General features: G+C 49.8%; 2 protein-coding genes across 3 annotated transcripts in view; both read right to left on the bottom strand.

Annotated features, from left to right (window-relative positions):
• AGBL4 (AGBL carboxypeptidase 4) overlaps positions 1-27,722 on the bottom strand; it is a gene marked incomplete at both ends in the record, with an annotated part of 1,417,540 nt that overhangs the window by 198,508 nt on the left and 1,191,310 nt on the right. The window lies entirely within an intron of this gene.
• The window catches only part of BEND5 (BEN domain containing 5), a gene marked incomplete at its 3' end in the record, with an annotated part of 47,415 nt that continues 36,511 nt past the window's right edge, over positions 16,819-27,722 (bottom strand). Inside the window, exons 5-6 of the mRNA XM_082856501.1 lie at positions 25,579-25,792; positions 16,819-16,976 (exon numbers count right to left, since the gene is read on the bottom strand). Of these exons, the coding sequence (XP_082712627.1) occupies positions 16,819-16,976; positions 25,579-25,792 (372 nt within the window). The remainder of the gene's footprint in view (positions 16,977-25,578; positions 25,793-27,722) is intronic.

Here is a 27,722-nt window from a genome sequence, read left to right as displayed (position 1 = left end):
ATCGTGGTGCCGAGAAGGCCTCATCTGACAGCCTGTCTGTCCCCACTAATTAATAGGCTCAGAAGCAGAGAGATGGGCTCTCCAAGCAAGTGTTGCACCGCCTCAGCCCAGGGACAGGTACTCCCAGTGTTGAGCTCCTAGAATGTGCTCCCCAGCTCCCCCAGCCCCAAAGCGAGCAGTGCCTTCACCGGAAGTCACACGGCCCTGTATCTGGCGTCCCTTTCCGGCCCCTCCCTGCCCCCCTCATCCCCACAGCTTCTGTTTCCTCTTGCCTGGACTCCTGAGCGGCCTCCTAACGACCTCTCTGTCTCTAGTCCATCCTTCTCCAACGTTCCACACTGAAGTCAGAGTGGGGTTTCTAAAACCCGAGTTGGATGACGTGACTCCTTGCTGGAACCCTTTCTACGGCGCCCCAGGCCCTGGGATGTGGCCCCCAGCCTTGCTCTCCAGCCTCATCTTCCTGGACCACCTCTCTGTCCCCATCACACTCACCCCGGCCTCTGTCTATGCTCCTCCCTCACCTGTGAGCCTCTTCTGCCTCCTGCTTCTCTGAATCCTAAGTGCTCAGTCCACTGCAAGACTCCCTTCTGCCCCAGGGAGGTGACCTCCCCCTTCGCTGAGATTCTAGTAGCCTTCAGCTCTCACACACTTCCCATATGCAGTCCTTCCTCCTTTCACTTGACAAATCTGTGTTGAGTGTGTGCTGTGTGCCAGGCCCTGGGCGGGTCGCATCATATCCACCGTTGCCTCCAATCCTCAAAACTGCCCTGGGAGGCACAGGGGCTCTCAGGACCCGGCCCTTTCCTAACATTTCCACTCCCACTCTTTGCTGCTTTTTGTGTCCATGGGCACAACCCCGCCCTCTCTGGGACTCAGTTTCCTCCTTAGCAGAATGAGGTCTGAATCTCCACCCTTGAGGTTGTTGAGCTGCTAATAGTAGTAGCGGCGAGAGTAATAATAATGCAGAGCACTGAGCACGCTCAGCACAGTTCTTAACAGGCATCCACTGCACCGCCCCCGGCCACGGGTCAGAGCGGTTAAGGGCCCTGACCCGCATCAGATCTGCCTCCAGAAAGCCCCTAGCGGCCGTTGGCATCCCTGTCTACATCCAGCCTGGAGGAGGCGTACGAGTCGACAATATGCCAGGCACGTTCCGGGGAGGCACGCAGACGAGCCTGGCTGGAGCTCAGGGCCCGTGTTTAATAAAAGATTAATGAAATTGTCAAATTGACCTTGTCAGTGTCTGCTCAATCCAATTACGCGGCTGTGGCCCCCGTGAATGGGGTTAAAAGAGGAGTGCACACGAGAGAGACGGCGCTGCCCAGGAAACCCTGGGGGGCAGTCTTTCCTGCAGCCCGGCCTGCCGCCCCCAGGGCCCACCAAAGACCCGCTGGCCACCGTCAGGGTGCCGTGTCCCCTTATTCTGGAGGAACAGCAGTGAGCACCCCGTCTCCAGCAGACAGGGGTGTAGGCACTCTTGGCAGACACTCGCATCCTGCTGTGCCACGCTGTGCAGGGCACAGGCCACGTGGTAAGAAGACACAGTCGCTGTCCTTGAGAAGGCCTTGGTCTGGTGGACGGGACAGACATGGAAACAAATAGAATTCAGCAAATGTGAGCAGGGTCCCGATAGATGGTAACCCAGGGAAGGCGCACTTACATGGACCTGGCACTCGGTGAGTTTCCTGGAAGAGACGTCACCGGAGGTGAGAGGTGACCCAGGAGCCGACCCAGAAGAGACAGATGGGAAGAGTGCAAGGGGGAGTGCCGTCCTCAGGGGATAGCCAGGCGTCAGCCAGGAGGGCCGTGGAGGAGCGTTCTGCAAAGCAGCCGGGATGGTAGGGAAGCTTGTTCATGCTGGAGAGGGGTGGGAGTGGAGTGCGGTGGAGCGCAGGACAGGGGACGCACAGAGCAGCTCGGGGTGCCTGGAGAGGAGAGGCTGGTGGGTCACAAAATGAGGGGAACGGGGAGCTTCCCTGGGGGCAAAGCCTTTCAAGGAATGAGCCCCAAGCATCCTCTGTGTGTAGGGAAGCTCAGCCCTCTCTGGAAGGGTCCCGCAGAGCCTGGCTGGAGGGACCAGTTTCAAGGTTCTGAGGAAGACCCTGTGGAACAGGCTGGGTGCAGAGCTGCTCCCACCTCTGCCTCTGCCAACAGTACTTAGTCCTGGGCCTAGGCCTGCCTGCCACGCCCCCTCTCCTCTGGGGCATTTGCTGGGTTCTTCCAACTGAATGGCCCTTCTCAGTTTACTGAGCTTACTTGCATCCCTTCCACAACTAGATCATCACTATAACACTGCAAGATAGACAGCATCATTATGCCCATTTTACAGTTGATGAAACTGAGACTTAGGGAGAACAAAGGCCCCCACCCAAGCCTTGTTCACAATGGAAGTGAGACTCATGTCTATTTATCTGAACTAAAATCCTATGCTCATTCTATTACTACATGGAGATCTTTAAGGGAATGGGGGGCCCCTCACTAGACAGGTCATCACTTCACCAAAAGACAATCCTGCCAACTGCACTTCTAGGGCTCAACAAGCTCTCCAAAACATGAGACCCACATTTGGATGGTGCTTTTCAACAATGTGATTCATGTTCAGCCATGGCTTCCTATTGGAACAAGTATTTCTCCATGGCCCCATCACAGCGCCCCAGGGAAGACAAATCCCCAGTCCCCTCCCAGTGGAGGACATCACTGCCCACCTGCTCAGCAAGCCAGAAACAGGGGAGTCATCACCCAGTCTTCCTCATCTCCCCCTCCCCTCTGATCAACAGGTCACCGTGGCTTAACCCCAAATGTATATTTCCATTCTGACCTTCCCTGCCCATTCCTTCATTCCCGGAACCACTGCTTTGCTCTGGTCCCCACATTTCTTGCAGGGACCATCCGACCAGCCTCCTAACTTTTCCCAAATTCCGTCTCCCCCATGCCCGTTCATTACCTACAATTCCACCTGGTGGTCCTTCTGAAACACCAATCTAACCACGTCACTCCCAGGCTCAACACCCTTCAGCGACTCCCTGTTGCGCCTGAAAGCAAAGTCCAGCTCACTAAACAGGCATGTCAGGCCTGCAGGCCTGGGGGCCCTGGCCCCCCATCACTCCACAGCCTTGTCTCTCAGCAGGCCCCACTCAGATCCTGCACTTCAGACCCCAAGCTGGACCTCTTAAGGTGTTGAGAAACTACAAGCTTTTTCAGTCCCTCATTCATTTATCCCCCCCATCCATTTATCCAGCTTTGAGCCCCTATTATAGGCTAGGCACTCTTCCAGTCACTGCGCTTGTGACGCCTCTCCTTAGGACAATATTCAAACACATACATCAGGGTGGGAGAAAAAGCGGCAGAAGAAGACGTGAGAGTGCCCTGGGGTGGGGCGCGACGTGCTCGCTCTTCCAGACGGTGGTCGAGGAGAACACTTCTCATGAGGGAGATGGAGCAAAGATCTGAAGGAAGTGGGGGCAGCCATGTGGGCGTCTGCAGGGAGACGGGCCCAGGACTGCAGACCTTACCTCCCCAATCCTGTCTGCGTGGAACACCTTAGGCCACTCCCGGGCCCCAGCTCTCACCTGAGAGTCAGCGTAGCAGTGACCTCCTCTAGGACGTGCAAGGACAGTCAACCAGCCCTTGTTTTATGCCCCTACAGTACCTCACATGGCTTCAGGCCCAGCTCTGTAACACTGAGGTGCTCGAGTTTTCTCTCTACCCTCATTCATTCATCCATTCATTCATTTCTTGACTAAAAACTGCTTGAGTAGCCCCCAGGGGCCAGGCCCTGTGCCAGGACTTGGGATGCATCTGTCACTCCCCTGTCAAATGTCCCAGGAGCTCCTGGGAGGCAGAGAGACACTGCTGCCCCACCTCATTATCCCCGTGCTAGCACAGCACCTGGCCCCAATGGCTTTGGTGAGTATTTGATGAGTGAATAAACATTTGAGACCATTTTATTGAAATGCTTCAGAGTAAATTTGGAGACAGGCATTCCTCTAATCAAGAGTAATTTAATAACCACAAATGCCTTTTAACATAGTGGGGAGGAAAAAAAGAAGGTGTGCAAGTTCCTTATTGCTGCAGGTAAAATAAATGGCATTTTTAATAATATGTCCCCATACAGCATATAGAACGTGGCCACGTGATGAAACAAATAAATATCTGGTGAAATTATGCATTGCAAAGCAGACTTTTTCCGGTCTTTTGGTTATTAAATGTAATCACTTTTGAGTCGTGCCCCTACTCTTCGTCCTAGAGGCAGGTACGCGTTTGATTAAAATGTGGGCCCCAGAGCACTTTCGCAGGGGAAGGTTGAGCTACGTCCCCAGAGGAACTGCCGTGGAGCAAGCGAACGGGATGATGGGGCCAAGGCAACTGCCACAATTTGCCTCACGCTTGATGGACGTGTTTATCCCCAGACAGAGTGCACGCAGTCACGGGCGTATGGAAATCTTGCAATTAAGGCCAAGTCTAATTAGAGACGGCAGCTTCAAAATACAAAGGGACCTCTGAGTGGCAGCCACTCTGGTCGGCTCTGAGACGTGATTATCTCACTCCAGTCCCTGCCTCAGCCACCAGTGGACTGAATTACGGGAGGGGGCGGGGTTTGCATCTTGTTGCCATACGTGGATCCTCTGGGCACAGCTCTGCCTTCAGACCGTGGAGACACCGAGGTCCTTGGAGAAGAGCACGGGTTTGGGGATTTACCAGACTGGGATTTGCAATCTGACTCTGCCCATTATTACCACTCCAGCCTCAGCATCCTCATCTTCCTAGTGGGAGTGGTGGCAACCGTCTCATAGGGCCATGGAAGGATCAAGTAAGGGTTTTGTGGAGATGCGGTTCAGGGAGGTCGTTCCCCTAACTGGCTCACTTACACAGTGTAAGTGTCACTTACACTGGGTCACTTACAGCCTTTGCTCCCAGCCCGTCCATGCTGGTGAGAGCGTGCTTGCCTGGGACCAGAGGTGAGAGCCTGGGCGGGCTGGGCTCTCACTACTGCATCCTTCATCCTTCACCCTTCACCCAGAGGACCCAAGACAGGACCCTTCGCAAGCTTTCTCTCCTTCAGTGCCCGACACTGCTCCGAGAGATCAGTTTTATGTGTCCACGTGGGGTGGACGCTGGGGATGAGCTGTTCCCCCTCAGCCCAGACAGTCCTCGCAAGAACAGACGGCCTGTGGGTCAGGGAGAAGGCACTGCAGGCAAGCCTTGTTAGACCCAGAGTCCTGGCCCGCGGCCAGCAGTGCTCCCTGAGCTTAGGCTGGGGTCAAGAGATGAATCAGAAACCAGGAAGTCACAATCTACTCAGGAAGACAGACAGGAAGAGAGCACAGAAGTGTGTGACATCAGTTTACATTCCTACAATATTTTACAGTTGAAAATGCTTCGACTGAGCCCTTGTTTAATCCTCCCAAGAGCCTGTGAGGGGGGAGTTAATGCCAATCCCCACAGGACTCTGAGCTTCAGGCCAGCTCTGCCCTCCAGGTACACGGAAGCGAAGGTGTGTGTCGCGAACCCCACTCCCGTTACCCTCCCAGGCGAAACGTATGGAACCTTTTCGCTTTCTGCTTTTTTCTTTGGATGTCTTGTTTGTTTGTTTTAAATAGTTAAAACATTACAGAAGCCTCTTTTGCACTCTTCCCCATCCCCCAACCCTGATAAGCTGGGCTGTATCCTTCCTGCCCAAGTTTTCACACTGCGCCTGCACATCTGTCTGTCCATAAAAAACCTATAGTATCCTTTTGCATGTTTTAGGATTTTATGTACGTAGTCCCAAACTCTAAGTTTCATTCCACCACTTGCTTTTTGGACTGCACATTATGCTTTTGAGATTTATTTATGTGATACATGGAGATCTGGTTCCTTTTTGCTGTATGGTATTTCACTCTACGAAGAAAGTCAACATACGTGTGTGTGTGGTGTGTGTGTGTGTATGCACATGCATGCAATGTGTATAACAACTATCCTGCCGTTGGACATTTGCTTCCACACCTTCTATCATCCTGTGTTGCTTTACAAGGAAACCTTGCACATGTAGGTGAACCTTGAACACGGCTAGACTCCAACCGGGGAGGAGGGACACTCCTCTTTGTCACACAGCGCGGGGTCTGGCACCCTGCTGGCTCTGTCAGTGCTGATTACTAGAAGGCACTGAGGTTGTGATGAAAGAACAGTGGACTTGGTCTCAGAAGGACCTGGGTTTGAACCTTGACCCTCTTACTTATTAGCTGTGTGACCCTGTGCAAAAATTCTAACCTTTCTGACCTGCAGTGTCCTTACCAGGAGAAATAAAGACAGTAACACCAACTCCCAAGTATTCCTGTTGCGATGATTAAATATATGAAGTCTTCAGTGTGGATCCGGACATACAGGAGGAGCTCAAGAAAGCTAATGGAAAGATCCCTGATCCCGGGCAGACAAAAGAGCACAGGAGAGGCATCACAGCCTCCTGTCAGCTGCCCTTCTCGCTCTGAAAAAGGAGGTCTAGGTCGAACGCTCAATTTTAAAAACAAAAGAAAAAAGAAAAGAATGAAAGAGAAAGAAAGAAAACAAGCCACCTTAGAATCATAATTTGAAACCCAGGGAGCTACCTCCCAATCTGGCTGGGTTTCTACTCCATCTGTGCCTTTGATTGGCTGACACTGGAAATCTGCGGAGGGTGTCTTTGGTCTTGGACCAGGTTCCCTGAAGGGCAGCCCCACCCTGCAGAGGCCACCTGCACTCCTGGGCCCTGTGGAAGGCAGCACCAGGCTGGGTTACAAAGGGTTAAATCTCTTCCTCCCCCAAAGAGACTGGAGCCAATGAGGCTTTCTACTTAAATGGCCTATAACCATCTCCCAAAGCTCCTTAGCTCAGAAAGTGTACAAGTCAGCAAAATGAAAATAATTTAAAGAGCCACTGGGAAGAAGAACTCCAGCCTCCCTGCTGCCCCCACTGACAGCCTCTCAGTAGTGACTTGTGTTTTTCATGTTCAGGGCCAGAGTTCCCCCCCCCCCTCCCCCTGCCCCATTTCAGGAAAGGATGTATCACAGGCTGAGATCTGCTGCCTCCCAGGAGGGAGAGGCAGGGGGCGCAGGAGGTCTACGGGGATCTACCTCCACACCCGGAGTGCTTCGTGGTTTCCAAGCCCTGCCCTGGCCATGATGATGCTGCCAGGCCATGACAGCTTCAGAGTCTGGTGGAGCAGGGACCGTCATGCATGTGTTATAACCAAGGACACGGAGGCTCATAGACAGGAAGTGCCGGACCCACCCTCAGCCCAGGCGAGGGGGATGCTCCTGGCTGAGTGCGCAGCCCTCCTTGCTTCTATCACTCTGAGAAGTAGGATAGCACCTGTTAATGAGCACCTACTACGTGCCTGCCATGTGCGCAGCACTTTAGGCAACAGCCCTAAAATGTTGACACTGTTATTCTTGTTCCACAGTTGATAAATCTGAGGACCCAGAGGCTGAGTAACTTGGCCAAGGTCATGCTACTGAAAAGCTGTGGAGGAAAGTTCAAACCCGCAGTCTCATTTCACACCCACACTGTTTCCACGGTACCAAGGAAGTGCTTAGGGAAGACCTGGCACAGAGACAAGTACAGCCCTGCAATCTGCCCCCCACTCTCCTGACACGTTTCAACTCCCTGATCTGGGTCTGCCGCCCCTCCACGGGCTGAGTTCCCACAAGTGTCTGCACAGAGTGAGTTCAGGGCATGGGAGCTGCATGAAGACCCAGCTGCCCTGGGCACACCCCATCTGGATGGCTGCAGGGTGGTCTCACAGCCTGGTTCCCACCTGGCAGTGGCAACACTTAAGGGGGAAGGAGAGTGGGCACCTGACCCTCACCATCTCTCACCTGGGTTATTCCAAAAACCTCCTTAACTTTTCTCTCTCCCTCCAAACCCCCCAGCACGCTGCTGCCAGCATGATCCTTCAGCAGCTGTCCTTCATCCTCAGAGTCCAGCACCTCAGCCTGGGACCAAGGCCCTCCCAGGACCCTGCTCCTACCCACCTCTCCAGCCTCCTCCCCAATACCAACTTCACCTCCACTCCTTGAAGCACCTACTTTCTTCCGCCTCTTGCCCCTTGTTCACAAGGACAGCAGACAGTTACACAGTGCTCGCTATGTATCAGGAACAGTTCTAAGTACTTTATAGACATGAATTTAATGTTCATAGGAACCGACCCCCCCATTTTATGGAGGAGGGAACTGAAGCCCAAACCAACTAAATAACTTGCCCAAGGTTGCAGGGCTGGTAATTGGTAGATCCCAGGGTGAGACCCAGGCAGTGTGAGGTCAGATTCCTCAAATTTAACCTCTGCCAAACCCTTTCCTCCTTCCTTGACCTGATGACAGTCTCTCCTGGAAGGACAAGACCAGAAGGGTCTCATGACACCCTCTGAAGGACTTTCTTCATCCCTCAAGTTCTTAAATCCCCAGGCCGAAAGAACTGCTTCGGTCCCTGGTTTCCCACACCTGTGGTCTTCAGGGGCCAGGATTCTAGGGAATTTCTTCAGCACTGGGCTCAGTGCTGGGCCCGGGACTCAGATGGGAACACACAGTGGCCCTGCCTTGGAGGGCTCACAGTGAGAAAGATGGACTCACAATGACAATATGGGCTGACAAGGCCAGCAGAGGGTAGGAGAGGGTGCCACAGAGCAGGGGGAGGTGTCCCCACCCAGACCGTGGAGGGAGCACTGAAGACCTCCTGGAGGGAGGAGAAGGAGAAGGTCATGGAGCAGAGGTGGCCGGGAAGGTCCACACAAAAGAAACAGTTTGTGTCCACGAGCGATCTCAGGTAGCACAAAGCATGGTCGTAAAGACGCCAGGCATTGGAGGCACTCAGGCTTCCATGCCAGTCCCGGATCCTCCTGGTCGTGGTGGTGCCGTCTCGGGCCAGTTACTCAACCTCTTTAAGTCCATTTCCTCATCTGTGAAATGCGGATGGTCATAGTACCTGCTTCACAGTGTTGTGTGAGAAATAAAATAATGACAGTGCCTAAAACATAGCAAGTGCTCGATAAATACTAGTTAATTAAACAAATAGTGTCCATATCTATATCTCCTGCACCTAGCACACAGTAGGGGCTCCGCAAAGGGGTACAGAGATGAATTTACACGGTCCTGCTCTCACGTTGCTGACTGCCTCAGGGAAAGAGAAAACTAAATAGAAATTACAACACAATGCTCTGAGCATTAGGAGGCTGGGAAGGGTGGGACTGGCAGGGAAGGAAAGGAGGAGATTTGGAAAACCAGAGAAGGGAGGGAGTCCTTCTGGGAAGAGGTGGAAACAGTTCCTTAGAGGAAATATTTGAGCTGAGTCTTCAAGACGGGGGAGGATAGGTTTTCTATAGTTAACGACCCAGGCACGAATGAGTGCACATCTTGGAATAAAAGTGAGGCTCCAGGTAGACAGGACAGATTTAATGTCCCATACTTCTCACACTCCTTGGATACCTCCACACCCGTGGCAGGGGCCCTGGACAGGGCTTGCTGCCCCATGCTGATCTCAGCTTCCGGGGCACTCCGCTTCTCCCTGCCACACACTCAACCTGCCTCCCTGCTCGACGTTTGCCTTTTTTCATGGCACTTATCACTTTCTACAGTTTTCTTATTTATTACATTTACCATTTATCTTCCTACCCACCTCATTCCACTCCCACTAGAGTTTAAAGTCTTTGTCTTTACTAATATGTCTCAGACATTTAGACTAGTGACTGACACCTAGTAGACACTCAGATATTTGTGAAATGATTGAATGATTCCATAATTACTCATGGGGGAACTTCTGCATACAGATGTTGGTGAGGTTGGAATACTGAATCTCTCTCCCCGTTAGCTACTGAAATGGAAATATACCCAGGGTACCAGATTGGATATGGCCAAAAGAGTGCATTCTGGAATGGTGGAAAGAGCACAGGGTTTCGAACCACCCTTGAGGTGTGACTCCCTGTTGGACCCAACCAGCAATGCCTGTTGGAGTGGTGGGCACAGACTAGAGATATTCAACTCGTTGAAGATGAATGGGGGGGAGATGGACCGACAGACAAATCATCTCCTCGTGGCCATTCTCGTCCTTCTGGCGTAAGCTCCAATGTTACATCTTAGAGGTCTTCCCTGATCACATCTAGATGGAGGAGTCCTAGTTACAAGACTAATCCAGCTCAGAGAAAGTAATTGGTAAAGAAAAGTGGGGTCTTTGGCGGAGGACCTCATGGTTCTTTTCTTTTCACTGACCTAACCATTATTATTGGTAACTTGGTGAAGATACAAAAGATCATATTTCTACACTATAAAACTGGGAGGAAGAATATAGCACAGAATAAAATTCCATAAGGATCTCAAACATGCAAACATATGAATTCACATAGGAAGAAGTTGAAGAAGTACTTTTGTAGAGAAAGCTAATTTGCCAAACTTCTTTAAAAATTCCAAACGCTGGTGAAGTTGTGCGGAAATGGCACGTGCACGTCCACCTACCTAGAGACGTGGCTTGACCTTTTTGAGAGCAATATAACAAACATAGATATAACAACAACATGGAAAAGACTATAAAAATGTTCTTGCCCTTTAATTAGCTCACTCCTGGGAATTTAAGAAACAAACAACTATAAATGATCATGACAGCATTATCTCTAATAGCAAGAAACTAGAGACAATAAAATGTACAGTGAGGAGATGAGAAGGTAATCATGACCCAGTGTCAGGAAGGGCATTGAAATGGCAGCTACACAAACCAGGCAGCAGAGGGGGAAATGTCTGCCACATGATGTTAAATGAACAAGGCAGGATCACGGGAGGCTGGCCAGCTGCTGTGAACAAAGAGGTACTGCCCTGGACAGACAGGAGGGGCTCCCAGGAGTGAATGTGTTGTTGGGCTTGGTTCCTGGGATTATGGCTCGATTTCTTTTTCGGCTTTGGCTTTCCTCAAATTTTGTTTTGTATTTTAAACACAAATGGAAAAGAAGATCTCAACCAGCTGGAATGTTTGGCCGAAACCAATAAGATGAAATGGAACCGGGATGCATGCAAAATCCGCTATTTTGTTTAAGAAATACATTTAAGAACACACAATTGAGGTGAGGGGGGGTATAAATAGCTGCTAAAGTGAATAAGGGAAGGAAAAAGGGAACAAAAACAACCACATTTACTGCAGCCCGCAACTGGGATAGTGAGGGCTGTAGGTCTGGTACCGCGGGAGGTAAGCGTGGTTACATTAACAACTGCATAACGGACAAGGTGACTGGGGCTAGAAGATTTAGGAACTTGCCCAATTTCCTCTAGTCTAATAACTAATGAAGTCAGGATTTGAATTTGGTGTGAGTTCCTCTGTCATCAAAATCTATGCTCGTTCTCTTGCAACACAGTGAACTAAAGGGATAAGTACTGTGTTAGCCAAAAAAGGGAGCAGGGCAGTATTTGGTGACCATAAGCTCAACGTGAGACAGTTGTATCGCTAAAGATGCTAATTCAAGTTTAGGGCACTCTAATAGAGATATGCCATCCAGGAGCAAGAGATGACAACCTGCTCTAGTTAGTACTGGTCAGACCCTTCCTAGAGCAGCGTCCAGTCCTGAACCCTACCTTCTAGTGGCACATCCATAAAACAGCAACCAGGATGGTCAGAGTTCTTAGGATTAGGGAACTAAGAGATGTTGGATGCCTAGGTGCTTTACTCACGTTATCTTGTATAGTTCTATATACAACCCTGTGAGATAGGTATTATATTCCCACTTTTAAAATGAGAAAACTAAAGCCAAGAGAGATTGAGAACTTCTTCAAGGTCACATACTAGTAAGTGGCAGTCAAGGTTTGAACACAGGGCTGTCTAAATCCAGAGTCCTCACTCTTCCCTGCACTGCCTCTCCCACGTGAGAGATGGCAGAACAGAATTTGAGCTATTGATTAGTCTGTGAAGAGACATGATTGCCACCTTCAACTCTGCAAAGGGCTATAAGCAGAAGCATTTTGCCTGACTTCAGAGGAGAGAACTTGAGTGACCTCAGAAGTCTCAGGGAAGTAGATTTTTAGCTCAGCAGAAGAACTTCTCAGTGATGACAATAATTGGATGTGCCCTTGGGCAGGAAGGTGAATTCTCCACGCCTGGAGGAGTTCCAGCATGGTCCGGAAAGCATTTGCTTTCAGTGGAGAGGAGATCTGAGTGGAGGACCTCGAAGCTCACTTTTGACCCTTCGGTTCCATGAGCCTATGAAGCTGTTTGGCAGAAACTGATTAATCTCTTCAGCAGAAGTGATGAAAAGACCTGTTGGTATGTCTATTTGTAGATGTAAAAGTAAAAATATGCCCAAGGTAAACAAACACATTGGTCCAGAGAAAACTATATACAGAAAATGAAATGAATTCTGCTGGAAATGCTTACAGGTTAAGCGTTTATTTTGTGTAAACAAGAAACCAAACTCTGGAGAGATGTGCAGTCTCAGAAGTAATTAAAGAAAATATAATGAGGTAACAATTTTCACCTGTTAGGTTGGCAAAATAATTAAAACACGGTCACGCCCATTATATGTATCAAGAATGATAAAAGTGGTACTCTTTTTGACCCAGGTAAAACGAACCTAAGAAACTGATAGAAAATATAAAGGGGGAAAAAAAAACTGTGCACACAAAAATCTTCATAGATGTTTAATTTATAAACGACCTACAGATTCAAGGAAGGGCAGTGGACCGGCTGGGTGGCAGGGTAGGGGCTGAGGTGAGCGAGGGTAGCTGGAAGGTCGGGAGTGGACCTAGTCAGAGCGCACAGGGAAAAGCTCATGAGCACTGCGCGCTGTGGGATGAGCACAGGGTGTCTGGAGGGCCAAAGGCAGGTTTGAAGGCCAAGGTCACAGTGTAAGCGGTCAGAGCAGGTCAGAGACAGGATAGGCACACACACACAGGTGAGGACCGAGTGGGCGTGGGGAGAGGAGAGGAGAGAGGAAAACCACCTGTAACACTGGCGGCCATTTCTCCACTCTCCCTGGGTCACTTTAATTACGTGCCGGACCCAAGTGTGCAGAGAGAGCTTCCGTGAACCAGCAGCCCTGTGGGTTAGCCCCACGGCCGACCAGGTGGTTTACCCAACTGTAGCCTGATGCCCATTCACTGGGGGGATGTTCGAATTGGTGGCTATACATTTCATGGAGCAACAGGGCAATATGTTAAAAAGAAAGGGAAGGATGCAAACCTGATGATATGCTATGACCACAGGTATGTAAAATACACATTTACGCTCTTAAATGAAGGACTAGAAGAGATACATCACAATGCTTGCAGCTGTGCAATTTGGAATAGTTCCCTTATTTTTCCAAAAATTTCTATAAAGTGGTTTTCATTTCTTTATAATTCCCAAAAAGGTCATAATTTAGAAATGCATCTAAGAAACGCATGGGCACATAACAGTCACTAACAACACACTTTCCTCAGCTAGAAAATAAAAACAAGCCACATCTTTCTGTTTGGTCTGGCCACAGAGAACTTGTGGCCGGGGCTTCGGTAAACAGGACCCAAACCTCATCATTTGAGGCTCTGCCAATCCAGGATTGACTGTCTTGTCCTCCACAACCCACTGGCCTGTCAGAGGAAGTGAAAGAAAGAATCTAAGTGTAAAAGTGAGGGGGAAATCATTGGCACCTACACTGAAAGTCACCTTCTGCATCATGTCCAACTAAACAGCATCTGGTGAGCATGAAAGAGTAACCCTAAACAAGGTTTTAGGGCAGATCCTCTGCTACTTATAAGAGGAAATTGAGTCTCAGTTTCAAATATTGTCATGCACTTTAGAAGGAGCATGTCTTTTTACTTAGGAAATACTCTTGTCCCTTTGTTAAAACAGGACTTCTAATGCTGCCTACTAGACTGGTGTTATTCAAAACTGGCACTTGTGTTAAAACACATGTTCCCAGCTCTATCCCAGCCCTACTGAATCCAGCACCCTAAACCAAAGCCCAGGAATCTGTATTTTAAGTACCTCAGCAAATTCTCAAGACTGGGCAAGTTTGGGAAACTCCCTACTACACAAAATGAACTTCAGTTTTGTGCATGTATTTGAATGTAATAAAACTGTGGATCCTCATAAATGGTACTATTATTCCCCATCCTTTCAAATGGCTTGAATTAACGACACCAATTTCCATCGATTGATTACTGAAGTTGGGACTCTCCGAAATATGCCCTGAGATTACGTGGCTAGATTCTCAGCCCAGACCATAATATTCCACTCAGTCTTCGAGGGAAGAGGTGAAAGGACAGATTTTGCACAGACCTGGATTCTGACCCAGCTCCACTGCTGGCAACTCTGGGACCTTGGCCAAGAAGTTACTTCACCTTTTCTGAGCTCATTTCCTCATTTGTGTGGGTGTAAGAATGGTGGCCCTGCCCTCACATAACAGTCACAGGGCACCAGGTACACAACAGGTGCTCAAAAAGTCTCAGTCTAACTAGGGTGTAAAAATACCTGCCCCCTCCCCTGCCCCGATTCCCCATCAGAAACAGCTCTTATGTCCTTCCTTGTCACATCTACTTTTGATTTCATGCTGCCTTGCAAGCTAAGGACAGCTAACATCTGCATGGCTCTTTGAGACTTACGGAGCTCTTTTCCCAGCTATTACCTGGACTCCTCTCCACAATAACCCTGACTTAGGGATCACTGTCTCCACTTTAGAAGAAACGAGCTCCAGAGTGGTCGAGTGACCTCCCCAGAAGCAGTAAAGTCACAATCAGATCCCACAATCTTTCACAACCCGTTCTGTCCCTGATGTATGTGTCATATATTACACGAAGCACTTTCACGTCATAGCCTTTTTTTTTTTTTTTTTTTTTTTTTGCGGTACGCGGGCCTCTCACTGTTGCGGCCTCTCCCGTTGCAGAGCACAGGCTCCGGACGCGCAGGCTCAGCGGCCACGGCTCACGGGCCCAGCCGCTCCGCGGCATGCGGGATCCTCCCGGACCAGGGCACGAACCCGCGTCCCCTGCATCGGCAGGCGGACTCTCAACCACTGCGCCACCAGGGAAGCCCTGTCAGAGCCTTTTTAAGCAGGTATTTCGATGACTCTTTTCCCTTCCAACCTAAAAGCACCTATAAAGCAGGTATCATATCTTATTAGTCTTTGTAGGGAAATGGAGCCTCTGGGTGTTTATCTTTGCCGTGCTTAGGAAGGACATGGGATGAGTTCAAATCATGTATAATTTTTCCCAGCCTCTCATGCATTCACACTACTCATGCCCAAGCTGCTCCCCTGCCATTAAAATGAACACATCTTAATAACAAGAATTTACTGAACACTACTAAGTGTCACAAACTTTACTTACCTAATGAACTAACTTTTGTTAAACACTCAGAAAAGTCCTGGCACATATTAAGTATCTGTTATTGTTATTATTATTTAATTATCCACATAGCCTGTGAGGTATGCATAATTTTCCTCATTGTACTGGTAAAGACTCTGGGAAGTTAAGTGATTGGTCCCAGATCACACCACTAGTCTGCGGAGAACTGGGAAAATACCATAAAAGGAAGTTCATTCCTATACATCCTATTAGCAAGCATATAATATTTCAGATTACAAAGAATTATTTTATGTACTAAAATAAAATTCCTCAAAGAGGTAGCCACCTCCACTACTCACCCTAGTGACCCTGAGCTTTTGCTTATAGACCACCAGAAATCTAATGGTTTAGTGGATAAACCATTAGAGAAACCAGAGGCCAGTTTTCCAACCAATGCCTAAAAGCCAATAACCAGAAATGAAGAAAATAATGACTGCCAACATTTATTGAGCACTTATATATAGTGCTCTGTAACTTACAGCAACTCTGCAACGTTGCAACTCCGCAAAGTAGATACTATCTCCTTTTTAAGGAACAGAAAATTGAAACTCAAGAGGTTACGCTAAGCCCAAAGCAAGCAGTGGAGCCAGGTTTGGAACCCAAACTCCTCAGCCCCAAACCCTTGCCATTTCCAACATACTACGCTGACTTCATAGGCATTACAGAAAGGAAAGTGTTAATCAACAGGAAGATCAAATGTGGTCTGCCTGATTGGGCACCAGGCACTTTAGAGACACAGCTACGGCACGAGATAAAAATTATGCAACTTGGAAGATCATTTGAGATACAAGATAGGATGAACGAACCGACACCAGGTGACGTTGCCCCTGACTTTCTGAAGGTTACCCTGAACCACATCTAACATTACCACCCCCTGACACTCCTTTACAAAGATTGACTCAAATTATCAGGAAAGCTGAATCTCAGATCACCTTGAGTAACAGGTCCTAGATCTGTCCTTTGAGGTAAGAGAAAGTAATCTGCTTCGAGACAGCCCTTCAGATCTGTAGACAGTAATCACATCCCTTATGAATTTTCTCTCCTTCAGCCTGAATGTTCCGCCCCTCAAAGGACACTGGTCACCTCCACTGTACACTTAATGTCCATACTTAAATAAATGAGGCTAATGATTGTCTACAGCAACAAATTAATGAAGCTTTATTATAGAACAAAATAGAGGAACAAAGATAGAAGTCCTTGAATGGTAAAAATATCAGCTCAAATGCTTGGCCAAGTGATAGGTAACTCAGAGACACATTATCCGCCTCCGAAAAGACAGCGCTTTCACCATCCCCAGAACAGCACTGGCGCCAGGATGCTGCCTGAGTCTCAGCAAATCCATCCGCCTTCTTGGAGTGGGAAGTCCAAGTTCAGAACAAGGCGCTGACCTCAGAACCCTACTGGCTCCCCGCCCACACACCACCACGCATGGTGGGGTCTGATCTGGACAACACCATCACCCGCGAATCACACGCCACACAAGGAAAACGAGAAGGCTTTATGAAAAATCCAAAGTTTATTGCAAATTATATTTTGCTTCCCTTCGTTCTTCATTTTTACAGGATTTATTGATATCCATGATTTTTTCACAGATGTACTTGTTGACTTTGGAGAGTCTCTGTGCAATTTCAGTTTCATCCACAGTTTCTTGTGCTATTCTGTCGTACAAACACTCTAGACAGGGAAAAGAAACAAGAAGGCCAAGGATTAATGGTACATTCGAGTACATATCTTTAAGGGGGGAGAAAGGAAAATATGCCTCCTGACATACTTCCAAAGTACCAACTCACATATCTGGCATGGCGGTATTTTAAATTTTTCAACACAAGAGTAGATATACACTGTAAATTTATACTTTAAAGATAATGATACAACACCCATGTGCCCACGCCCCCTGCTTAACAGGACAGCATTGCTGGCCCCTCTGGAGCCCCTAAGTGCCCTTCCCCAGTACCATCCTCACCAGAGGTAATCACTGTCCTCAACGTTTGCTTTTCTTTTCGTGTTTACACATATGCATACATCCTTAAATAACATGTTGCTACTTTTCCCATTTTTAACTATTTACAAGTGTATCCATACTCTGTATACCCATCTGACTTTTCTTTTTTCATTCAACATTCCAGTTTTGAGAGTCACCCATGCTGAAGTGTAGGTATAGCTGCAGGTCATTCACTTTCACTGATGAGTAGTGTTCTACTGTCTGACTAGTCCACAGTCGGCTGACCCACTTGATTGTCCATGGATACTTGGATGGTTTCCCATGTTCTGCAGTTACAGGCACCCTGAGCCGTGTCTCTTGGGGCAAACATGCAGGAAATGCTCAGTCCGGGCCTAGGCTGGAACTGCCCAGCGTTAGGGTGCGTGCTTACTACACTTTACCAGGTGATACCTGGGAAACTGTTTTCCACAATGGCTGTGCCGCCTGGTACCCCTAACAGCAGTGTGTGCAAGGACTGCCTGCCCCATAGCTCCAACAGCACTCCAGGTCAGATTATTAAGGTTCTGACAACCTGGCGGGCGTGAAGTGGTACCTCACTGAGGTGCTTACTAATGAGGCTGAGGATGGCCACTTCTACTGACTCTGCCGTTTGCTGTGATGAAGCAAGCAGTGAGCCTCAGACAGGACCTGACTGAGGCTGGACTTTGGCCTACTTCCTAGCATGGGGACCTGAGGCGAATCATTGCCCTAGATTCCTCACCTCATGAAACAAGGATAACAAACCACATGTGATCCTTTGTAAGGCTGCCATGAGGGATGTGAAACAAACGTTTTACAAGCCTTCTTCAAGCTATAAGGAGCACTACCCCTGTCTGAGGCTATTACAGTTATTTTATGTATATGCCACTGTCCGTTCCCAGGGCCTAGCCCAGCGCCTGGCATAGGGGCAAGATTCAGTAAGTGTATGTTGAATGAATGAATAAATGAATGAATGCTTTTCTTGGGAAACCTGAGGGGACATAATAATTCTGGACATAAGGGACTAGGGGTGTAGGTGGGGAATGTACCACTGGGGTATGTAATCGTGGGCAAGATTTTTAACTTTGTTGAACCTGAGCCTTTCCACCTATAAAACAGGAGTGACAACCCGGTCTCGAGGAACTGCCACGCAGGATAAACAAAGTCTCGTGTACCAGGCCAGTGCACAGCAGGCAATGCTGTTAGTGACGCAGAACATCAGCACTGGGGAGGGATCACGGAGACTGCCTTGTGCTACGACCCCTCCACTCACACGGGACATGGCTGAGGCCTGGAGAGAGGAGGTAAGTACAGGCACAATCCCCTGCGGCCTCCACTCTGAGCCCTTCCTGGGCACGTGGCCAGCCCGCCCACTGCTGCCGTCCAGGCTGCAGGTGCATGTGCTATATGCCTTCTTTCTTTGGGGCACCATCTCCTCCCTGCGGATCAGGGTTTGCACAGAGAAGCCTTTGAAAGCTTTTAGCTGACCTTCGCTACTTCCTGGCTGCTTCCAACCTGACTAATCTGCACTTTGTCTTGTGTTGGCTTTTCCACAGGGAATGAGATCAGAAGGTCCTACCTCTGCTGACTCCACCTGCATCTCCCGACCCACTCCAGGCTATCCCACAAATCAGTCTTTGCTCATCTCCTCCCAGATTACCGATTACCCTGGTCTCATGTCTCATCCTTCACCTGCCTAAACCCCACCCATTCTTCCAGATTCAACCTGCTTGGAACCTAGCAGGTTGAGTCGGGAGACCCCATTCTGCCTATACCCTCAGTGCTTCCATACTCGCCTGGGTTTTCCCTCTATCAAAGCCCTGATCACAGTCTCATAGAACTGTGACCACGCTGTCTCACCTACAGACCCGAACATGGGGTTCCCTCCCCAGCCCAGGGCCAGGGGGACGCCGACACTTGCAGTGACATTGCTGGAAGCTCAACCAAATGAGGAAGACACCCTGTGCACAGGACTGTTTCCAAGTTGAGGGGTTCGAATCTGGCTCTAACCCTAGCTGCTGTGCCACCTCGAGTGGGAACCTCTCTGGGTCTCAGTCTTACTGTCTGAAAGCAGGATGTCAAATCCAATCATCTAAGAAGATTCTTCCAGCTCTAGGTCTCTAGTTCTCTGAAAGGTAACAGGGTGGGTAAAGAGGCAAAGGAGAGAGAAGGGGGCAGGGGAGTGGGTGTGATGGCCCTGAGAGGCCCCGGCATGAGCTGGAGAGAAGGCAGGAAGAGAAAGGTACAGATGGAGGAAGGTTTTCAGAGGCGCCCACAGAATCCCAATCATTCTCGTTTCCTGAGGGTAAGAGCACTGAGCGGCCCCTGAGGTTGATTAAAAGGCTTTCGTTAGACTCCAGATACTAATCACCTGCAGCTGCCAGGAATGCCTCCCTCTGCAAGGGAGCATTTGAGATTATTGCTTAATTAACAAGGTTTATAACAGCGCTAATGGGTCCTATTAAAAAAGTTATAAAAATTAACCAGAACTCAACGCCGTGGCTCATTTGAAAAGTCAGACACTCTGCAAAAGGTCACTTGAGGGGCTTCCCGGGTGGCGCAGTGGTTGGGAGTCCGCCTGCCGATGCAGGGCACACGGGTTCGTGCCCCGGTCTGGGCAGATCCCACATGCCGCGGAGCAGCTGGGCCCGTCAGCCATTGCTGCTGGGCCTGCGCGTCCGGAGCCTGTGCTCCGCGGCGGGAGAGGCCACAACAGTGAGAGGCCCGCGTACCGCAAAAAAAAAAAAAAAAAAAAAAGATCATTTGACCTTAATAAGGTTTAACTGCCATTCTGGAGCTTGTCATTAAAGCGAGACTCTCCTCCAGCCCTCCTGCTTTCGTCTTTCTAAAGCAGTGTCAGCGTTCACCACATCCCTCTGCTTCACGGTAAGGAGTGACTTTAAAACCACAGAGAGGAGAAAATCCTCACCAACCCTGTGAGCACCAAGGCTTTTGTCATTTTGATATGGCAAATGCGAATAAATGTGGTAAAATCATACAAAATAAATACAATCTCAATCCAGCAGACAGCTTGCATGGGAAGAACCAGTCAAATGCAGTCTGGACGAGCTCAAATAATTAGCCTAAAAATGGGGAGTGTATGGTGCGATGGGAGACAGGCTTCAAACCTGCCTGCCTAGTAAAGAAAAAACAAATCAACACTGTATTTTGGTAAGACAAGAAACCCCTGGAGACGATGGGAAGCCTGAAAGCCCAGTTCAGCCCAGCTCTGATCTAACCCGCTGTATGACCTTGGGCAAGTCGATTTCCTTCTCACTCACCGGCATGACAAGTAGTTATGGGCTCTAAAGGGTTGCTTGACCCGGCACCTGTGAGGCAAAGATACAGAAAGAAGAGAACAGAGGTAGGCACGGGGTGCTCTGGGACATACAACAGAAGGATCCCCCCACCGTGAGAGGTCAGGGAAGGCTTCCTGAAGGATGGTTCTCCTAAGCACACCTGGGTGTTGAGTAGCAGCTGGACAGGCAGAGCAGCACGTGTGTCGGGTGGGCAGTCTGATCTATGTTCCAGGTGCCAGGAATAGCATTTACAAATTCCCTAATGTGAGAGGGGACAAGGCTTGTTGGAATACAGCAGTTCATTATGGTAAGAACTTAGTGAACAAGGGGAATATTGCTGAAAGGTAAGCTGGAGCTAGAGCCAGGGGCCAGATTATGAAGGCCCTTTTACGACACGTTAAGAAGCTTATCCTTCAGTAATGGGCACCAGGGACTGGCTGTGACGGGGTGGTGGTAACAGGATCATACTGGGTTTCTGAAAGATCACTCTGGTTACCAATGGAGAGAGGAGTCTGGCAGCTGCTGGAGTAAGGCAGGGGAGAGGTGATGTGGCCTGGACTACGTGAGGCGCGATGGGTATGGAGAGAAGCGGACGGTTTAAAAGGTATTTGGGGCAGAACAGATGGAGAGCGGGCACGTGGAAGAGTCAGGAATGAGGCCTCTCTGGGTCCCTGGCAGGTGGTGTCATTTATCAAGACAGGGAACACAGAGGGGCAGAAGGCTTTGGGGAGAAGGAAGAGGAGAGAGCAGTGAGCGGTGCAGATGTGCCAGTGTCACGTGGACATCCAGGAGGAGGTGACCAGTGGGCCCCTGGATGTACGGGTCGGGAACGTGGAAGTGTGAACTGAGGTCAAATATAGATTTGGGAATCAGTCGCTGATTCAACAAATATTTATTGAACACTGACTATATGCTGGCCCTGAGCAAGATGCTCATAAATCTGATGTTCTGATGGAGGCGGGAAAAGACAGCCATCAAGCCGATAACAAGCAAAGCAGCAGCGCTCCGCAGGGGCTGTAGGGAGGGTGAGGCGGCAGAGAGCAACGGAAGGGCCGCTTCATCAGCCCGGGCCGTCGGGGACGGCCTCTCTGCATGACAAGGAGGCAGGATGTGCAGACCAGAGGAAGGGCACTGCTGGCAGCGGGGACAGGAGGGGGCCGGGAGGAGGCCTCAGTGGTTAGAGCACAGTGGAAACGGGAAGTGTGGTGTGAGATGAGGCCGGGGGAGTCACCAGAGGCCAGATCACCAGGCAGCAGCCAGGACGCCAGGAGTGTGGATTTCAACCCAGGGCCGTGAGCGCGCCGAGGGCAATGGGGACGGCGGGAGTGAGAGCAGCGGAGGGCAGCGCTGCAGAGTGAGAGAGAAGCGGGCTGGAGACAGAGGCAAGGGCAGCGGGAGGGGAGCGCACAGCGGGGATGCGAAGCCACAGGCAGGAGGAGACCTCAGCATGCAGGAGGTAAAGGAGGAGGGATCAGGTCAAACGGCGGGGAAGAGGTAGAGGCGGAGCCACAGGGAAGCCTGGCAAGGACAGAGTTAAGCAGAGGGCTGGGAGCCGATGCCACATGGCAGGGGCGTTGCCAGTGCACACGGGCAGTGAATGCAGACAACTCTTTCAGGAAACCTGGATGTGAAAAGGAACGGAGAGACATGGCGGCAGCTGGGTGATGGAAGTGACGTCTAGGGAGTGTTTTGTTTGCTTCTGTAAGAAATGAGTGATCAAAGTATATTTAAATGGTGCCGGGAAGGACCCAGTTGAGCGGGAGAGACAAGGTACTTAGGAAGGCAGGTGGGCTGTGATCCAGTTGGAGAGAACGGCCAGTCTCAAATAAGAGAAGGAAACATGAAGCAGAAGAACTGGGGGATCCAGTGAAGTTTGTAGATAGGGTGGTTCGAAGCTGTGGGATTTCTTTTTCTTTTCTCTGTGAAGGAAGAGACATGGTCATCTTTTGAAAAAGAGAGAGCTGTGGACTACCATGTTCTGGAAGAGTAGAGAAGGTTTAAAAAGGGCTTAGAAAATGGAGGAGTGGATCAGTGAGGGAAACGTGGAGGGCCTGGCCTATGGGCCTGAAGACAGTGAGCCTGTAATAGCCCCAAGCTACACAGCTGAGGTATTTTCTTCTAGAATGTTCCTTAGTATTGGGGACCAGATTAGCTGCAAATGACATCATCTGAATGGGGTCCAAAGAACATACAAATGTCTACAGGTCCACTGGGCAGCCAGGACAAGGACTGTGAATCCTGCCTTTACACATGGACACACCAGGCATCTACCTGGTACTGGCACTGCGCTGGGCCTGGGGAAACAAAAATAAACATAAGAGAACCAGGGTGAGCTCAAAGTTAAAGCAGAGCAGAGTTGGGGCTCAACCCCAGGCTTTCGATACCTGGTTCCAATTTCTACTCCCCATCACCCTGCACTGGGAGCAGACAGGAGGGGGCCTGGAAGCTGCAAAGCACTGAACAATCGTGAGCTCCAATGATGTGACCATCACGAGGTCATGTCGGCTCCATGGGGGCAGCTCACTTGTCAACAAAGAACGGAAACTTCTTCTCACACCTCAAACATAACTATTCCAAGCTACAATCCAAGCAGCCCTCTTAACTGTCGTAAGAGGTGAGTGTTCAGCTGAAGACACTGCGACATGGAAGGAAAGTAGTTCGCAAGAAACAGTGTGAAGAGTCAGTCAGGGGGTCAGCTTGCAGGTCTCAGTGTGGCACTTGTTCAGCCCTCGGCGACTGAGCTCCCACTGTGTGCCAGGACCTGTGCGAGAGGCAAGGAAGACGTGGAGGTGAGTCCGACACAGTCAGACCCGTGCCTGAGGCAGACGCCCAGCAGATGATTTTATGCCACGGCGTGACAACGGGAGGGCAGCCGGTCACTGGAAGGCACCTGGGACCTGCTGAGTCACAGCCCAACAAGTGTAACAGAATCAGAGGTCAGCCACCTCTCAGGTAGGCAGGGCTGTGTCCCCAGGAAGGACGCTTTCTCAGGGCGACCTCCCAAACTAGGCTCCACCTTTTCAGACAGTGGGCAGACTAAAGGTTACCTCCGCTCGTCTAAAAATAAGCGTCTGCCTAAATCAGGTCATCATGAATCGGCCAGCAACGGGGGCAGCTGTGCTACGGAACAAGCCCCAGACCAGAGTCAGTGGCGGTGGGCTTAAATCCAGGCTCTGAAACCCTGTAGCTGGACTTCTGGCTGGTCACCTAATCTCTCTGTGTCCTTACACCTCAACCTCCAAAATACACCCTAAATCTGGCCATTTTTCTCTGTTTCCACTGCTGTAACCGTAGTCATGGCACCGTCATGCCTCCCCGAGACCACTGCATCAGCCTCCTAACTGGCCTCCCATTCGGTCACTCCCACTGAAGACCTCCATTACCTTTCTCCTGCAGGTGGGGTAAATCCAAGCCGATTACCGTGGCCTTCACGGCCCTAAAAGACCGCCTCTCGCCCATCGGCCTGATCTCAGTATCCCCTCACTCATGACCCTGCAGCGCCCCGGGGCTGCTTCGCCCCTTGAGCATGCAGGCCTTTGAACCCGCTCTTTACCCTGCCTGCTTCACCACCCCTCAGACCTGCACAGGGCTGACCCCTACATCCAGCTCCCAGCTTGAATGCACGGCTTCAGGCAGGTCTTCTCCACCCACCCCAGCCAACACAGCTACTGTATCGCTCGACGAGGCTTCACGGCCTTTCATCCGTACCTGAAATGATCTGATTTGTTCATGGACATACTTGCTGTCTGCCCCAGAACTTGGCACATGGCCTGTTCAAAATGTACATGCGGACTGAGTCTTACTTTCTTCATCAAAACATGGCAGTTGGACACTTAAGAGACTAGTGGTTAGGAGCACAGCTTCTGAAGCCAGCCCTCCTGGCTCGGGCTCCTGGCTCTACCCCTAAAGCTGTGCGATCTGGGCAAGTTACTTCACATCTCTGTGTCCAGTTTCTGCAACTGAAACAGGGATAATGCTGGCAGCCAACAGAAGGAGTGTTGTGTGTTATGAAGATTAAATGAGTTAATATATGTCAAAGAATTTTTAACACAGAATCATAGAAAAAACAGAAGCTGAAGCGCAGTGATCGCTCAGAATAATTAGCAATTACTATATTCTCTCTGCTCCCATGGACTTTCCTGCCTGTCTCCATGATTTGTATTATCTGTACCGTAACTAGCTGTTCTCGTGTTCATCTTCCCCGTGTGACTGTAAGCACCTTGCAGATGGAGGCTGTGTCTTATCCCCCTTTGTGTCCTCCACACCCAGTAGAGAGCCTGGCAAAGAATAAGGGCTTCGTGAGTGGATGGAGAGTGGGTGGGAGAGACAGAGGAAAGAAAGAAGGAAGAGGGAAGAGAGGGGAGGAAGGAAGAAAGGCAGGCAGGAGGGAAGGCAAATCAGAGTCCAGGCCAGTGCCCTATCTCTACAAACGACTCCCTGCCTCTCTGCCTTCCCTCCAACCCCTCTCAAACCCCAGAAAAGAAGCTGAATCCAGTGACCCCCCCAGCTGGTCTTCACCTCACCAAGTGCTCCAGGCACGATGCTAGGACCCCCCAGAACTGGTCCCCTAGCCTCCACCTTCAGGCTGTCTACACAGCAGCACTCCTTTCCCAACCCAACACCTTTGTTCCAGATGCTTCTGCCTCCCGAGTACCTCTCTTTACACATCTGCGTCTCCATGTCTGATGGATCCTTCAAGGCCCAATCCAGTGACCCCCTTCCCAGGAACCCTTCCCTGATTTTCTGGCTAGGGGTTTCCTCCCCCCCTGAGAACCCCCCTCTGTCCCTCTCGCATGCTAGCTCCTTGAACTGTACTTGTGTCCACAGCTCATTTGCCCTGTTAAATGTGAGCTCTTCTGGGACCAGGTCCACATCTGCTCCTGCGTCCCCATGCCCAGCCCGGGGCCTGGCATGGAGAAGCTTCAGTAGGTGTCTGTTGAACTGAAATGTGCCCGACACATTCCTGACAGAGTAAAGGGCGGTGCCTCAGCCACTGCGTTTCCAGTGCGGGACCCACCTCTGACGATGCTTAGTTTGTGAGGCGAGAGGGGTGGCTTAGGGACTGCATCTTTCTTTTTTTTTGTGGCAACTCCTGTGACGCTTCTGTTCTTCAGAACATCTGTTCCCCAAATCATGACTGCCAAGTTCTTTGTGTACTTGGAATCTCCTTGGGTTACTTGTAGCTGGTGCCATTTCTCCTCATCAACCCAAATCCCGCTTCCCAGATGGACCTGAAAGGGATAAGAACACAAGCAAGCACCTGTTTAGTCGGACAGGATGGGAGCTGGAAATTTTTCTTGTCCTTTAAAAGACACTGCTGCACAACTGCAAGGGGTTTGTTCCATGAACACTAATTAACTTTCTTTAAGGGAAATAATCATTTACTGAATACCTGTAACGTGCCAGGCCTTACTCTACGGCTTTATATCCACTATCTCAAAATCTTCACAGCAACCCTGGAAGGAAGGCGTTGGGACACTATTTTCATTTCAGGTGGAAAAACCAGGTTGAGAAAGGTACAGCTGCTTGCTGAAAGTCACTCAACTCTGAACTTGCAGAGTGGATTTATTTCATCTGGGTGGGGCCTCGTTGTCAGGACGGTTTAAAGCTTCCTAGGTAATTCCTAGGTGTGACAACCACAGCAGGTGGAGTGAGGAGGGAAACCGTCCAGGCTCTGCCACTAACGGAGTGTGTCTGTGCAAGTCCTTTCTGTCTCTGGCTTCAGTTTCCCATGAACTGAACTGGGAGAGTTGGATTTCAGCTAAATTCCTTCTGGCTGAGAGCACCTATGATTTTAACAAATTAAGCACAACCACTGTGTCTCTGGTCTGATCTGACGGCACACAGAACAAAACACAATCTTATGCTCTTTGTAAGGGAAGCACTCAGAAAGTTGCAGTGCAGAGTCATTAAATGCGAAAGTCCCAGAATGATCTGGCGATGAGGTTGAGATTTTTTTTCCCCCTTTCTGGCTCTTTTAACAACTTGAAGACCATTTGCTAACATTAATCATTAAAAAAAATGCAATTTTGACTTTGACATTGCTATTTATGTTGTGTTTCTGCTGAGTCTATGGAGGGTGGAAATGGCCTCTGTGGGGATGGAGGAGAGGAAGCCACTGATGAGGGAAACTTTCTGAGGGGAATGGAAAGTCCCTGCCAAGGTCCCTGTCTTCAGAAAGACTGTAGGTCATCGACCTCGCACGGCCGGGAGGCATCTCAGGAGAGTCTAGTCTGAGAGACGGCACGCACACCCAGACTGATGGCAGACCAGCAGGACCCATGTTTGGAGATCTTTCTACCGAAGGCTGGCCTGGAGAGCAAGGTGGGCACGCACAGACGGGCAGACAGGTCAGCCAGCGACACTAACACAGCCCACCCACCAATGTCAGCAAGTAACCAATCTACCTGCCTTATCTAACTTCACTTCCTTTAGCTCAAAAGATCATTCAGACCTCTGCAGGCACGATATCAGATAACCAGATCCACCTGGCCTTCCTGTGCTGCAAACTCTGGTGCTATAAATCTGTTCATACGACTCAGGAAGATAAGTAACCCTGGAGTGAGATGTGCTGCCTGGGGCTGGCTGGGCAACATAGACCCAAGGTCAAGTCTGGCCTTTTCTCTGCAGTCTGAACTGCAGGTGGGCAGTCTGTGTGCCAGATGAGGCATACTGGGGACAAGTTCCCTGCCGCTCCCTGCTGGACCCCAAGTCACCTCCCTGGATGACTCTCTGGGGCTACCCACGCAAGCTTCCTGAGATAGGGGAAAACAAGGGGTGTGAGTTACGTTAAATGCAGAATCAGAAAGCCTTGGAGATGGAGGACAACTTCAGTTTTCCAAAGATCTCTGCTCTTTTCTAACCTGAGCCTTGCTTTCCTACAACCGTTTAATTTACTGTTCTTAAAAGAGAAATGGCAGTTATCTTAGCCAATGTTCTACAAGAGACAGGGGACACTAATATTTTTTGCGTACCTGTAGTGAACTAGGTATTGTACTCTCAGTTTAGTTAATCCTCATCATGACCTTAAGAGATGGAAATAGGTAGAAATAATTATTCCTACTTTACAGACAGGAACAGAGATTCAGAAGGACTCATTAGTTTTCCTAAGACATACTATCAGTGCATTCTGGAATCAAATCCTATGACCCTGCAGCCCAC

This window comes from Leucopleurus acutus (genome assembly GCF_964270905.1).
Source record: "Leucopleurus acutus genome assembly, chromosome: 2".
Taxonomy (NCBI): Eukaryota; Metazoa; Chordata; class Mammalia; order Artiodactyla; family Delphinidae; genus Leucopleurus; species Leucopleurus acutus.
Note: the sequence above shows the minus strand (reverse complement) of the source record. Positions and strands in the feature narration are given on the sequence as shown.